Raw genomic sequence first — 13,794 nt, 5'->3', positions numbered from 1 at the left:
GATGGTGGCTTTAATAGAATTCTGTTACAAGTCACGAGCAGAAGCGAAGACAATGAAGGTGGCAAAGAGTGCACAGAATTTTAAGCCAGCTCCCACACAAAATACCCAGAATTTTGCCACATATAGAGAAGGTTACAACGTGTATGGGACCGAAAGTGTTAAAATCTAGGGGTAGGAGTGAGGTCCTAATACTGTGAGTGAACTTTGTAACGAAAGGCACTGTGGATTTATCAGTTGGCAATTCTTTTGTTATTATAAAGATATAATTGAATTTGTCTTTTTTTAAAACTAAAATTAATGTCTATTCCTTTTTAAAAGTTTTGCTTTGCTATTATTACAGCTTCTCATACCGAACTTTATATCAAACTTCATATCCATGTACAGTAAACCCTCGTTATAACAGATCATGGCGGGTGGGATACTGCCAATTGACTGCTATAACTGAGCGAGGGGGGGGTAGATATGAACTATTTTAACCCAAGAATGGTTGGGCGGCACGGTGGTGCAGCGGTAGAGCTACTGCCTTACACCGCCAGAGACCCAGGTTCGATCCTGACCACGGGTGCTTGTCTTTACGTTCTCCCCATGACCTGCGTGGGCTTTCTCCAATATCTCCGGTTTCCTCCCACACTCCAAAGACGTAAGGGGTTTGTAAGTTTAATTGGCTTGGTACAAATGTAAAATTGTTCCTATTGTGTGTCGGATAGTGTTAATGTGCGGGGATCGCTGGTCGAAGGATGAGAGGGGATCTTATCGAAACATATAAAATTATTAAGGGGTTGGGCACGTTAGAGGCAGGAAACATGTTCCCAATGTTGGGGGAGTCCAGAACCAGGGGTCACATTTTAAGAATAAGGGGTAGGCCATTTAGAACGGAAATGAGGAAAAACTCTTTCAGTCAGAGAGTTGTAAATCTGTGGAATTCATTGCCTCAGAAGGCAGTGGAGGCCAATTCTCTGAATGCATTCAAGAGAGAGCTAGATAGAGCTCTTAAGGATAGCGGAGTCAGGGGGTACGGGGACAAGGCAGGAACGGGGTACTGATTGAGAATGATCACATTGAATGGTGGTGCTGGCTCGAAGGGCCGAATGGCCTACTCCTGCACCTATTGTCTATCTCTAAAGTCTGAAAAAGTCTAAAGACTCCGAATATTTATCCTGACCAAACCTGTAATGCTGGCTATTTTAGAAAAAAAAGCAGGATATGAATTCGATCTCTTTTGCAGCAGAAGTGGAATTAAATGGCCTCCATAAAATTCAGATGAAAGCGTTTATTTCACACAAAAAAAGTTAAATCAACTGTGAAATCGAACTTGAGTAATGTCAAGCCTTCTTGATTTGAGAGCGCTAAACTAAACTGAAGAAGTGGGGGATAGAGACAAAATGCTGGAGTAACTCAGCGGGACAGGCAGCATCTCTGGAGAGAAGGAATGGGTGACATTTCGGGTCGAGACCCTTCTTCAGACCAAGCGCAGGCTCGCCGATCGTCTCGCCGATCGTCTCGCCGAACAAGTGGGAATTCATAGGATGGGGAGCCACAGGGGCCCTGGCCCCACACGCAGTGCACCGGGGAAGGGGCCCGATACTCATGCCTCCTTCACGCTGCCCCCTCTCTCCACTCCCACAACCAGAAGCTCCTGCCACGAGCCACCAGCTTTCTGGGATCGACACGATGCGATGATACGATACGAGAGAACTTTATTTATCCCAGGAGGGAAATTGATCTGCCAACAGTCATAAAACACAAAATACATGAAACGTGAAATTAAAGTGACGAGTGGAAAGGATTGGGGATAATAGACTATAGACAATAGGTGCAGGAGGAGGCTATTCAGCCCTTCGAGCCAGCACCGCCATTCATTGTGATCTTGGCTGATCATCCACAATCAGTACCCCGTTCCTGCCTTCTCCCCATACCCCCTGACTCCGCTATCCTTAAGAGCTCTATCTAGATCTCTCTTGAATGCATTCAGAGAATTGGCCTCCACTGACTTCAGAGGCAGAGAATTCCACAGATTCACAGCTCGAAGATGTGCAAAGATTGGGGAAGGGGGGGGGGGAGGGGGAGTCAGTCTGAGTCTACCCCACGACAGAAGGGGGAGGTTTGACAGCCATAGGGAAGAAGGATCTCCTGTGGCGTTCTGTGCTGCATCTTGGAACTGGCGGTAATGGAGATGGGGTGCGGTGTAAGGGGAGCCTGGCGCCTGTTACCAGGCGATCGAGGCGTGCATGGCCGGGGTGAAGCGGTTGCAGTGGTGCGCGCAACGCTCTGCACATTCCAGTACCCCACGCATTGTTGCAGCTGCCCGATGCAACGCTCTGCACGAGTGTCCTACCACTCGCCCTCTCTCCCCACCGCGGCTGTCTCTATGCTGACCAGCACTGCCCAGAGCACCGCCCGCCAACCACCACCACTAACGTGCTGCTCAGTCCGCAATTACCAAAACCCGTTCTATCTAGAGGCCCATAATAGCGAAGGTTTACTGTATTACACATCTTAGCCGATTGTTTTCAAATGTGGTCGGAGGTAGAATTTCTAATCTGCACATTCTTTAAAATAAGTAGTTGGTTAAAACGCTTTCTGACCCAGGGTTTGTGAAATGAATTCAGAAGGACCTAGAGATACAGAGCATATCCATCCCAGAGAGAGGAAAATCAGGGGAATGTTTTAGGTGGAGGTCCTGAGTTAGAATATTCTGACAAAGGTACTCCATCCTAACTTTAACCCTGTCTTTGCCCCTTCACTTGGATCTGATGTACATCAGAGTCATAGTGTCACAGAGTGATTCAGTATGGAAACCGGCCCTTCGGCCCAACCTGCCCATATCGGCCAACATGTCCCAGCTACCCTAGTCCCACCTGCCCGCGTATGGACCGTATCCCTCTAAACCTGTCCTAACCATGTACCTGTCTAAATGTTTCTTAAAAGTTGGGATGGTCCCTGCCTGAACTACTTCCTTGGGCAGTTTGTTCCATACACATAGAAACATAGAAAATAGGTGCAGGAGTAGGCCATTCGGCCCTTCGAGCCTGCACCGCCATTCAATATGATCATGGCTGATCATCCAACTCAGTATCCCGTACCTGCCTTCTCTCCATACCCCCTGATCCCTTTAGCCACAAGGGCCACATCTAACTCCCTCTTAAATATAGCCAATGAACTGGCCACACCCACCATCCTTTGTGTGAAAACGTTTCCCCTCAGATTCCTATTAAATCTTTCCCACCTCACCGTAAACCTTTGCCCACTGGTTCTCCCTTCCCATAATCTGGGCAAGAGACTCTATTCCTCTTATGATTTTGGACACTTTAATCAAAATATACTTTAATACATGTATTCAGTTAGGTAGAGAATGGCACTTGGTCCTTATCCCTCCAAACATGTCCTGCAGAGGCTCCTGTAGCAGAGCATTGCCAGCTCTTTCTGATTTCACCTACATTGGTCGATCGGCACAACGGAAACATCTTGTATCACATGCCGATTACTTCATGCCCTCGCTAACCTGAGCACTCGTCCAGTTTATTCTTCCAGTGGTTCAGCCACGTCGAGCAATTAAAATCCAATCAAACTTTCACAGATCTGGGCTAAGTTAGCTGTTCTGTTGCTGAACAGTTCCACAATTGTTCACAAGTCAGAAGAGTAGAATTAGGCCATTCGGCCCATCGAGCCCACTCCGCCATTCAATCATGGCTGAAGTCCGCCCCCTCATCCCATTTTCCTGCCTTCTCCCCATAACCACCCTTAACACCCGTTCTAATCTAGAATTTGCCTTAAAAATATCCGCTGACTTGGCCTCCACAGCTCTCTGTGGGAATGAGTTCCACAGATTCGCCACCCTCTGACTAAAGAAGTTCCTGCTCACCTCCTTTCTAAAAGGGCGCCCTTTAATTCTTAGGCTGGTCCTAGACTCTCCCACTGGTGGAAACATCCTTTCCACATCCACTCAGCCTATGCCTTTCATTATTAGGTAAGTTTTAATGAGGTCCCCCCTCAACCTTCTAAACTCTAGTGAGTACAGGCCCAGTGCTGTCAAACGCTCATCATATGCTAACCCACTCATTCCTGGGATCATTCTTGTCCTCAGTACCCCAGCATCAGAGAGGGTGTGGGTTCATTTGGCACTATATATTTTTTTCTACTGCAGTAAAAATAGTCCACGCATTGCAAATCAAATTAATTTGCAATTTTTTACAACCATGTTCGCTATCTACAATACCACCCCATTTTGTTTCATCCGCAAACTTGCTAATAATGCAAACTTACCTATCACGCCTCGTATGTTCTCATCCAAATCATTGATAAAGATGACAAACAGTAACCAACCCCAGCACTGAGCCCTGAGGCAGACCACTGGTCACGGGCCTCCAGTCCGAGAAGCAACCTTCCACCATCACCCTCTGCTTCCATCCATGAAGACTGTTTCCAATCCATTCAGCTATCTCTCCTTGGAACCCATGCGACCTAACCTTCCAGAGCAGACTGCCATGCGAAACCTTGTTGAATGCTGAAGTCCATGTTCACAACATCTTCAGCTCTGCCCTCATCGACCTTTTTGGTCACATCATCAAAAAACTCAATCAGCTTCGTGAGACATGACCTCCCATGCACAAAACCATGCTGACTGTCCCTAATCAGCCCTTATCCAGCTAAATGCATGAATATCCTATCCTTCAGAATACTCTCTAGTAACTTTCCGACCACAGATGTTAAACTCACTGGCCTGTAGTTCCCAGCCTTTTCCCTAATCCATATTAGATTACTCCATTAATAAATTCTGTAAAATATAACTGTTTCAAACTTTTACAAAGTAAAAGATTAAAAACAAATAACATTAAGGTATGATATAAAGCATTGCAAGTTTTCTTAAAATTAAACTACCTGCATCTGTTTAGATATAATATTTCCAGCATTTGTAAGTTCCTACCAATTTCCGAGCTTTCCAGCTCCAATATAACCTACAGAGTAGGCACGGAAATGCAGCTGGTAGAGCTGCTGCCTCACGGCGCCCGAGACCTGGATTCGATCCTGACCTCGGGTGCTGTCTATGTGGAGTCTACATGTTCTCCCTGTAACTGTGTGGGTTTCTCTTTGGTTGCTCCTGTTTCCATTCACATCCCAAAGACGAGTGGGTTTGTAGCTTAATCGGCCCTTTGTAAATTGCCCAGGGAGTAGATGCGAAAATGGGATAACATAGAATTAGTATGAAACCGATGATCCATGGAATCGGTGGGCCGAATGGCCTGTTTCCATGCTCTGTCTTTAAACTAAACCAAACGAAATTCTATAGTGTTTATTGTATTTGCATTTATGCACGTTTATTGCAGTTATTGAAATCGTGGATAGAACAAAGTGCTGGAGTAACTCAGTGGGTCAGGAGCATCTTTGGAGGATATTGACAGGTCATGTTTCAGGCCAAGAAGGGTCCCAACTGGAAACGGAGAAGAGTCCCGATCTGAAGAAGGGTCGCGAGCCGAAACGACACCTATCCATGTTTTCCAGAGATGCTGCCTGACTCCCCTGAGTTAATCCAGTAGATTGCTCTACACAAGGAAACAGCGTCTGCAGTTCCTTGTGCATGTATTGAATCATGAAAATGGATATAACTGTTGTAAATGATCCAATTCATGATCGGAAGTACACTATTTTTATTCATTCATCATGCTCATACAATTTGTCTCATTTTCAGTGCTTTGTATCAGCTATCTTGACACTGCAATGCTGGGAAATGTATTACTATTCAAAAATTCAGTGGCAAGAATTTACATTTAGTTTGTCAGTCAAACCCTGAATCATAAAAAGACACAAAGTGCTGGAGCAACTCAGCGGGTCAGGCAGCATCTCTGGAGGGAGTAAATAGGTGACATTTTGTGTTGGGAACCCTTCTTCAGACTGATTGTGGTGGGAGCGAGGAAGTCGTCTGAAGAACGAGTCTGAAGAACAGCTTAGTTCAGTTTAAGTCAGCTTATTGTCACGTGTACCGAGGTACAGTGAAAGGCTTTTGTTGCGTGCTAACCAGTCAGCGGAAAGACAATACATGATTTACAGTCGGGCCAAGCACAATGTACAGATACACATGATAGCGTGAATGACATTTAGTGCAAGATAAAGCCAGTAAAGTCTGATCAAAGATAGTCCAAGGGTCACCGATGAGGTAGATAGTAGTTCAGCACTGCTCTCTAATTGTGGTAGGATGATTCAGTTGCCCGATAACAGCTGGGAAGAAACTGTCCCTAAACCTGGAGGTGTGCGTTTTCACACTTCTATACCTTTTGCCAGATGGGAGAGGTGAGAAGATGGGAGTGGCCAGGGTGCGACTGGTCCTTGATTATGGGGCAGCTATTGGGGAGTAGAAGGGTCCCAACCCAAAACGTCACCGACCCTTGTTCCCCGGAGATGCTGCCTGACCCTCTGAGTTACTCCAGCGCTTTTGCGTCTTTCTTGTAAACCAGCATCTGCAGTTGTTGTGCGTCTTTCTCTCTGTCTCTCTCTCTCTCTCTCTCTCTCTGTCCCTCTCTCTCGGAACCCCCATAGATCACGTGGCAAGGCAAATGCTTTTAATAACCGATGGTCTTTCTCATTTTTGTTTCTCCTTTTCTTTTTGTGACCTAGCTGACCTACGCTGATGCCATGCAAAACGAAAGAATACTATCCGTATTTGGGAGCATTGGAGAGAATGGCTGTGCCATGACCCCTGACTACCTGTGATCACTGCACGCTGTACCAGGTGTCAGACATGGTACCAAAGGGGGCTGATGGTGCACCAAACCTTTCATAAAAAACTGAATACTCCTTCAGTGCCTTATGGAACAACAATGGAGAATTACAACAATGCAACTCATTCAGAATCACAATAAGCATCCAGCTTGCTTGAAAATACAGGGCAGAGTCTAAAACAAAAAGAGTCAAGCTTCTCTGTGAAATTATATACTGGAATAAAATCAATTTAGCCATCATTTGATAACACAAGTTTTGCAGAGGAAAGGTTTCATGTATTAAACATCCGCACATTAGGAAGTATTAACCTTTGAGTGCCAATGTGGTTTTTTTGCCACACACATATTTAAGTCAGAGATTGGCAACGCACTCAAAGTTCTAAAGACGTAGGCAAATACAATGAAGTCTAAAACGGCTCCTTCGATAACTGATTAACAGAAATAGCAGCTATTTAACTTATGTTCCTTGCAAGGTAGAGTGGCAAAATTCTACATGACATCTTTTCTGTGGGGGAAAGAGAGCATAATTCTACATTTTTGTTTTAATACGACCCGAGCTATTCAGTAACCTACCTACATATTAAGTACCTCTGTTAATAATACAACACGTTGGGGGTTCATTGGGTTAACATCCAGTCTGCGGAGAAGATTATCAGGATATCAAACAGAATGTGAACGGTCACATCCGATGAAATGGCCTACTTTTACACAGGAGCAAACATGTTTAACCTTTTCCTCTCCAAATACTCTCACGAGCCTGATCATTGGGACGATGTGAATCTATAGAGGCCTGATCAGGTGAGAAGGGGTTATTCCGAGCTCTACACACAAAGTGTCTATAGAAAAAACACAAAATGATTTTTTTAAAGGACTATATGAACAGAAATAATGTAGATTTATCGACGTGTCATTTTTCAAGGTTGAAGTCTTCACAGAGGTGAAGGATTTGAGTTAATTTTCGTTCTTTTCAAAAACTTGCATGTACAAAAGTAATTGCCTACACTTCCCGCTTTTAACTTCCAGCTCTAGAAGTTAAGCTGTAGTCAAAAAGACATTTTTTTGTTAAAACTGCACATTGCCAAACACAGAAATGTTAATGATTAAAATAACAAATATTTAAAAGCATAAAGATGCATGAGTGGTGGAACAACCGTTACAGAGCCTCAGAAATGAGGTATTGTAAAAGAAAGGAGTTTTAATACATTTTGTAAATAAACTGTATAGAAAAAAAGGAATTTGCAAATGTCTTACCAAATAGAGTATGACTCCATTTTGTTTTTCTTAATAGTTTTATAGTTGGTACATTTATCATATTTTCGGTACATTGAGGTCCAATACGTCTCACAAAGTGCTTTTATTATTGTCACGTGTACCGAGCTCGAGTTTAGTTTGTTGTCATGTGTACCGAGGTACAGTGAAAAGCTTTTGCCACTTGCTGACCAGTCAGCAGAAAGACAATACATGATTACAATCGAGCTATCCACAGTGCACAGATGCATGAAAAAGTAAGAAACGCTGCTGTTGGAATAGTTTTAAAAGAGTGGAGTGATTGTAATGCATGATTGCAGTTCCATGCAGCACCACGGTGGCGCAGCGGTAGAGTTGCTGCTTTACAGCGCCAGAGACCCAGCTTTGATCCTGACTATGGGTACTGTCTGTACGGAGTTTGTACATTCTCACCGTGACCTGCGTGGGTTTTTCCCCGGGTGCTCCAGTTTTCCCCAACACTCCAAAGACGTATAGATTTGTGGGTTAATTGCCTTTGGCAAAAATTGTCAATTATCCCCAGTGTGTAGGATAGTGCAAGTGTATAGGGATCGCTGGTTGGCACAGACTTGGTGGGCCGAAGGACTTGCTCCTGTTTTGCATCTCTAAACTAAACTAAACTAAACTAAACTAAACTAAACTAAACACTTCTGTGACCAGCAGTCAAAGAGTCACCTGGCTTGGACGCCATCTTGGATCACCTTTTGCCCTTCCTGATGGCTTAAGTCACACCAGCCTGCTTCCTTCAGTCCCTCTTCAAGCTGTTGGGCTCCCTCCTTCATCTCGATGTGGGCGTAGGATGTAGTTGGCCGGATAAAGTAGCTTGCTTCAGTTAAGTAAATGGTCCCATGCATTTGTAGGCATCTGGCTCTACAGAATAACACAGCCGAACACACCTACCCTTTATTCAAAAGAAAATACAGAAGCATTTGTCCTACTTCTTATTGATTTTTTCAGTTGGCACATTCAAAAGCTTTTCTACAATGCTTACTCTTACAATCTAAAGTGGTAGCTGTGATATATCACTGATTTGGGTGAAATTTCACTAACTTAACATTTGTCGTAGAAGACAGTATAGTCACGCAGAGGTAGAGCTGTTGGCTCACAGCGCCAGAGACCCGGCTTTGATCCTGACCTTGGATGTTGTTTGTGTGGAGTTTATACCTTCTCCCCGTGACCTCGTGGGTTTCCTCCCACTTCCCAAAGACGTAGGGTAATTGCCCTTTTGTAAAAACACCCCTAATATGTAGAGAGTGGATGAGAAAGTGGGATAACATAGAACTAGTAGGAATGGGTGATTGATGGTCGACATGGACTTGTTGGGCTGAAGGGCCTGTGTCCATGTTGTAACTTTTCAATCAATTCAATTCAAGCAGTCTAGAATTGAAGGAGGGTTCCGACCTAAAACGTCACCCATCCTATCTTCAGTATAAACTAGCATCAACGGTTCCTTTCTACACAATTCAATTCAATCAATTTGCTTGGTACTAATTCAGATGTCGACTGACATCAGATTGTTTTAAACATTGAAAGCTTCACAGACTTTTGATCCTTGAGTAGATGTCAAGACAGAAAGTCCATTCTGGACACATCAATCTCCAGCTCAAAACCACTCGCCCAAATTACTCACTCCCCACAAAAGCTCTGTAGAGATACGGCAAAAGTAAGGAAATAAATCATTTGTGTAGGAAGGAACAGCAGATGCTTGTTTAAACCAAAGGTAGACACAAAAAGCTGGAATAACTTAGCGGGTCAGGCAGCATCTCTGGAGAAAAGGAATAGGTGATGTTTCGGGTCGAGACCTCATTTTTCGCTTGGGCAGCTTACAACCCAACAATATTAATATTGAGTAGGAAGGAAAGGTCTGAAGGGTCTCGACCCGAAACGGCACCCATTCCTTCTCTCCAGAGATGCTGCCCGTCCTGTTGAGTTACTCCAGCAATTTGTGTCTATCTTCGGTATTAATATTGATTTCTCTAACTTCAAGTAACCCTTGCATCTCTCTCCATCCCTCCCACACCTTAGTCGTCGTACAAGTTACCCTGTCGCCATGTTGAGTTTCATTGTACAACTCGTTATCACCTAGCCCACAGCCAACAATGGGCCATTGTGGGCTCCACAGTTCCTTGATCATTGTTACTTTTTGTACTTCTTTCATTTGTTTGTTCTATATCTCTCTACATCACCGTCGACATCGCTCATTTCCCTTGCCCTGACTCTCAGTCTGAAGAAGGGTTCTGAACCGAAATATCGCCTATTCCTTTTCTCCAGGGATGCTGCCTGACCCGCTGAGTTACTCCGGATTTTTGAGTCTATCTTTGGTTTAAACCAGCAGCTGCAGTTCCTTCCTACACAACAGGCAATTCTTACCTCTGCCACTTCGCCAACATCCCTTAACTACAATGTTGAAATCTCCCCAAAAAAGTACCATTGTGCAATTGCAAATAGAGAAATATTGTGCTCGACTGAACAATCCATTTGTTATTTTTATTGGCACCTTCACCAGCACACTATAACCAGGATTGATTGATATAAAAGGCAAACAAGATATAAAGCACAGCTTTACAGATGTTTGGAGCATTCTGTTTGCAGAGGGAGACTAGTGATGTACAGTCCAGTCACTCAGTTTTGGGTAGCTATTGGAATTCGAAACACTGGTTTTGGGAGCAGCACAGTGGCACAGCGGTAGAGTTGTTGCCTTGCAGCGCCAGAGACCCTGGTTTGATGCAGACTATGAGTGCTGTCTTTGTGGAGTCTGTACCTTGTCCCCGTGACCTGCGTGGGTTTTCTCCGGGAGCTCCGGTTCCCTCCCACACTCCAAACACGTACAGGTTTGCAGGTTAATTGGGTTGGTAAAATTGTAAATTGTCCCTAGTGTGTGTAGGACAGTGCTAGTGTGCGGGGATGACTGGACTCGTTGGGCTGAAGGGCCTGTTTCCACGCTGTATCTCTAAACTAAACTAAACTAAACTAAACAAGGTATAAAATTATTATTCTGAAGGAGCACAAATTCATAAGGGTGTGACCATAACATTGCTGCTGCATAATTACACAGCTTAATAGCACTGCCCCAAGCAACTTGCTTTTAGAATGGAAATATTTGGTATCACACCACGGGCGGCTTTGAAGTTAATCATTTGATAATTTGAAACGCTCATGTATTTCATGAAAATCTTATGAGAATACACAATGTCATATTTGTCACAATTCTTTCTAATGGACACTGGGCACTGGACAACCTGCATTTCATTCGCCAATATATGCTGTAGAATAAAATTCCATTCAGTTTAATTTTAATTGATTTGTTGCACTTTGGAAGATCAAAGGCTTTTGGCCCCATGACATTGAGGTCTTTCAGAGCCGACGTAGCCTTTGAACAGAAAGTCTAGCTGATGCAAGAATGACGTTTTTACTAACATTTAAAAAAGACCGCTTCTGTTTTTGTTGTTGCCGCCGAGTTTGGTAAAATTCCATTTGACTGTGTTAACTGGATTTGTTTTTTAGGTTTGTAACAGAACCATGTATAAATGGCCTGATTTTAATGTTAAGCTTAAATGGTGGGCGATAAGAAAAAAATCTAAAAGTGGCCCTGGTCAATCGATTCTAATTTGTGAAAGAAAAAAATAAACCCGAAATCTGGATTACGCAGTGGTCACCCTTTTTAAACGTTACACTCCATCACGAAGCACGACGTGACTTATGCACCTCCGCTGTGAAATAGTCTGAAGAAGGGTCTCGACCCGAAACGTCACCCATTCCTTCCCTTCAGAGATGCTGCCAGTCCCACTGAGTTACTCCAGCATTTTGTGTCTATCCTGCTGTTGAAGATGTCTGCATCTCGATTCTAGCATGTGTCAGCCATGGAGGCAAAACTCACCTGGTGGTGGAATTGTAAAGGTGTTTAGAACAAAAAGAGTTTAAGATTTTGAAGCTCTTTAAATTTGGATCTGTTACTGTAACATTCGTTCAGTTTATGTTTCGTTTTTGTTTATTAAGTGTACCAAGGTACAGTAGAAAATAGGTGCAGGGGTAGGTCATTCAGCCCTTCGAGCCAGCACCGCCATTCAATATGATCATGGCTGATTATCCAAAATCTGTAGCCCCAAGAGCTATATCTAACTATATCCAACTTTATATATCATTTATTTAACTTTAAGGTGAGGGGGGGAAAGTTTAGAGGTTTTATTAGGCGTTCTTTTTTAAGCTGTGGTATGTGTGTGGACTTCACTGCAATGGGAAGAGGTCAAAGATACAGCTCTTCCCTTAGATATAATAGCATTGCTTAGGAGGCATTTAGATAGACTCACGAACGGTCCCATCTACACCAGTTCCACCTGCTTGCGTTTGGCCCATATCCCTCCAAACCTGTCCTATACATCGTACCTGTCTAATTGTTTCTTATATGTTGCGATAGTCCCTGCCTCAACTACCTCCACCGGCAGCTTGCTCCGTGTGAAAAAGTTACCCCTCAAATTCCAAGTTAAATCTTTCCCCTTCTCACTTTAAACCTGTGTCCTCTGGTTCTCGATTCCCCCTGACATTGATAGTTTGAGTTAGTCCGGTTCCTGACTATTTTGTTGCTGAAGAATTGTGTCGATTATGAACTTATATTGTGTTCCTGTCAGCCATGTGATGCAGTTGTTAAGTATGTCACTTATTCTTCCTTTTAGTTTCCAGAATGATTTTACAGATCTCCACAAAAAACTCAGTCAATTACCCCCAGGACATGAGCAGATTAATTGGACTCAACTGAGCACAGAAATATCTCCGCCATGGGATCTCACAGCAAGAGATCTGACCTAATTTCCATTGTACATGAAATACAAGGACATTCAGTTTAGCTTGGTTTAGAGATACAGTGCGGAAACATGCCCATCGGCCCACCGAGTCCGCGCCGACCAGCGATCCCCGCACACATTAACTCTACCCTGCACACACTAGGGACAATTTACACATACACCCAGCCCAATTAACCTACAAACCTGTACGTCTTTGGGAAGAAAACGAAGATCTCGGGGAAAACCCACGCAGGTCACGGGGAGAACGTGCAAACTCTGTACAGACAGCACCCGTAGTCAGGATCGAACCCGGGTGTCCGGCGCTGCAAGCACTGTAAGGCAGCAACTCTACCGCTGCGCTAATGTGCCGCCCATAATGAACATTCATAAGCACAAGACCATTCCATGAGAGGTCTGCCTTCCATCCATCCGCCCTCATCCCTGTTTGACTTCTGCCATTCAAATAAGAAGGAATAAAAATTAGTTACATGAGGAGATTTAGGTTTGAACTAACTGAGACGTCTTAGGACCCCAACTGCAAGTAGATGCATTGTATGTATAGTTTAGACTGGTCCATTGCTCAAACCCGTTATACCTTTAATTATAGAAAGATACAATATGGAATCAGGCCTTTTCTCCCACCGTGTCCATGCTGACTATCGATCACCCGTTTATACTAGTTCTATGTTATCCCACTTTCTCACCCACTGCGTACACACTAGGGTCAATTTACAGAGGGTCAATTAACCTACAAACCCGCACGTCTTTGGGGTGTGAGAGGAAACCGGAGCACCCGGAGAAAACCCACCCGGTCACAGGGAGAACATGCAAAGTGCACACAGACAGCACCAGAGGTCAGGATGGAACTGTGGGGCAGCAGCACTACTTGATGCACCACTGTGCCACCGATTAACTTGTCGGTGCTTCAGTGCATTTTCTGTGTCAGGTACCTTAAGTTTAGTTTAGTTTAGATTAGAGATACAGCTTGGAAACCGGCCCTTCGGCCCACTGAGTCCATGCCGACCAGCAATCCCCGC

The 13,794-nt window shown here is 44.1% G+C and overlaps 1 protein-coding gene across 1 annotated transcript in view; it reads left to right on the top strand.

Moving 5' to 3' along the window:
* The window catches only part of LOC144600681 (glutamate receptor 3-like), a 297,333-nt gene extending 287,609 nt beyond the window's left edge, over window positions 1-9,724 (top strand). The window contains 2 exon segments of the mRNA XM_078412564.1: window positions 1-58; window positions 6,610-9,724. The exon segment at window positions 1-58 is cut by the window's left edge and continues 77 nt beyond it. Of these exon segments, the coding sequence (XP_078268690.1) occupies window positions 1-58; window positions 6,610-6,705 (154 nt within the window). The 3' untranslated portion in view covers window positions 6,706-9,724.
* Window positions 9,725-13,794: the final 4,070 nt, after the last annotated feature.

This window comes from Rhinoraja longicauda, chromosome 15, assembly GCF_053455715.1.
Source record: "Rhinoraja longicauda isolate Sanriku21f chromosome 15, sRhiLon1.1, whole genome shotgun sequence".
Taxonomy (NCBI): domain Eukaryota; kingdom Metazoa; phylum Chordata; class Chondrichthyes; order Rajiformes; family Arhynchobatidae; genus Rhinoraja; species Rhinoraja longicauda.
This window is presented reverse-complemented; position numbering and strand designations above follow the sequence as displayed.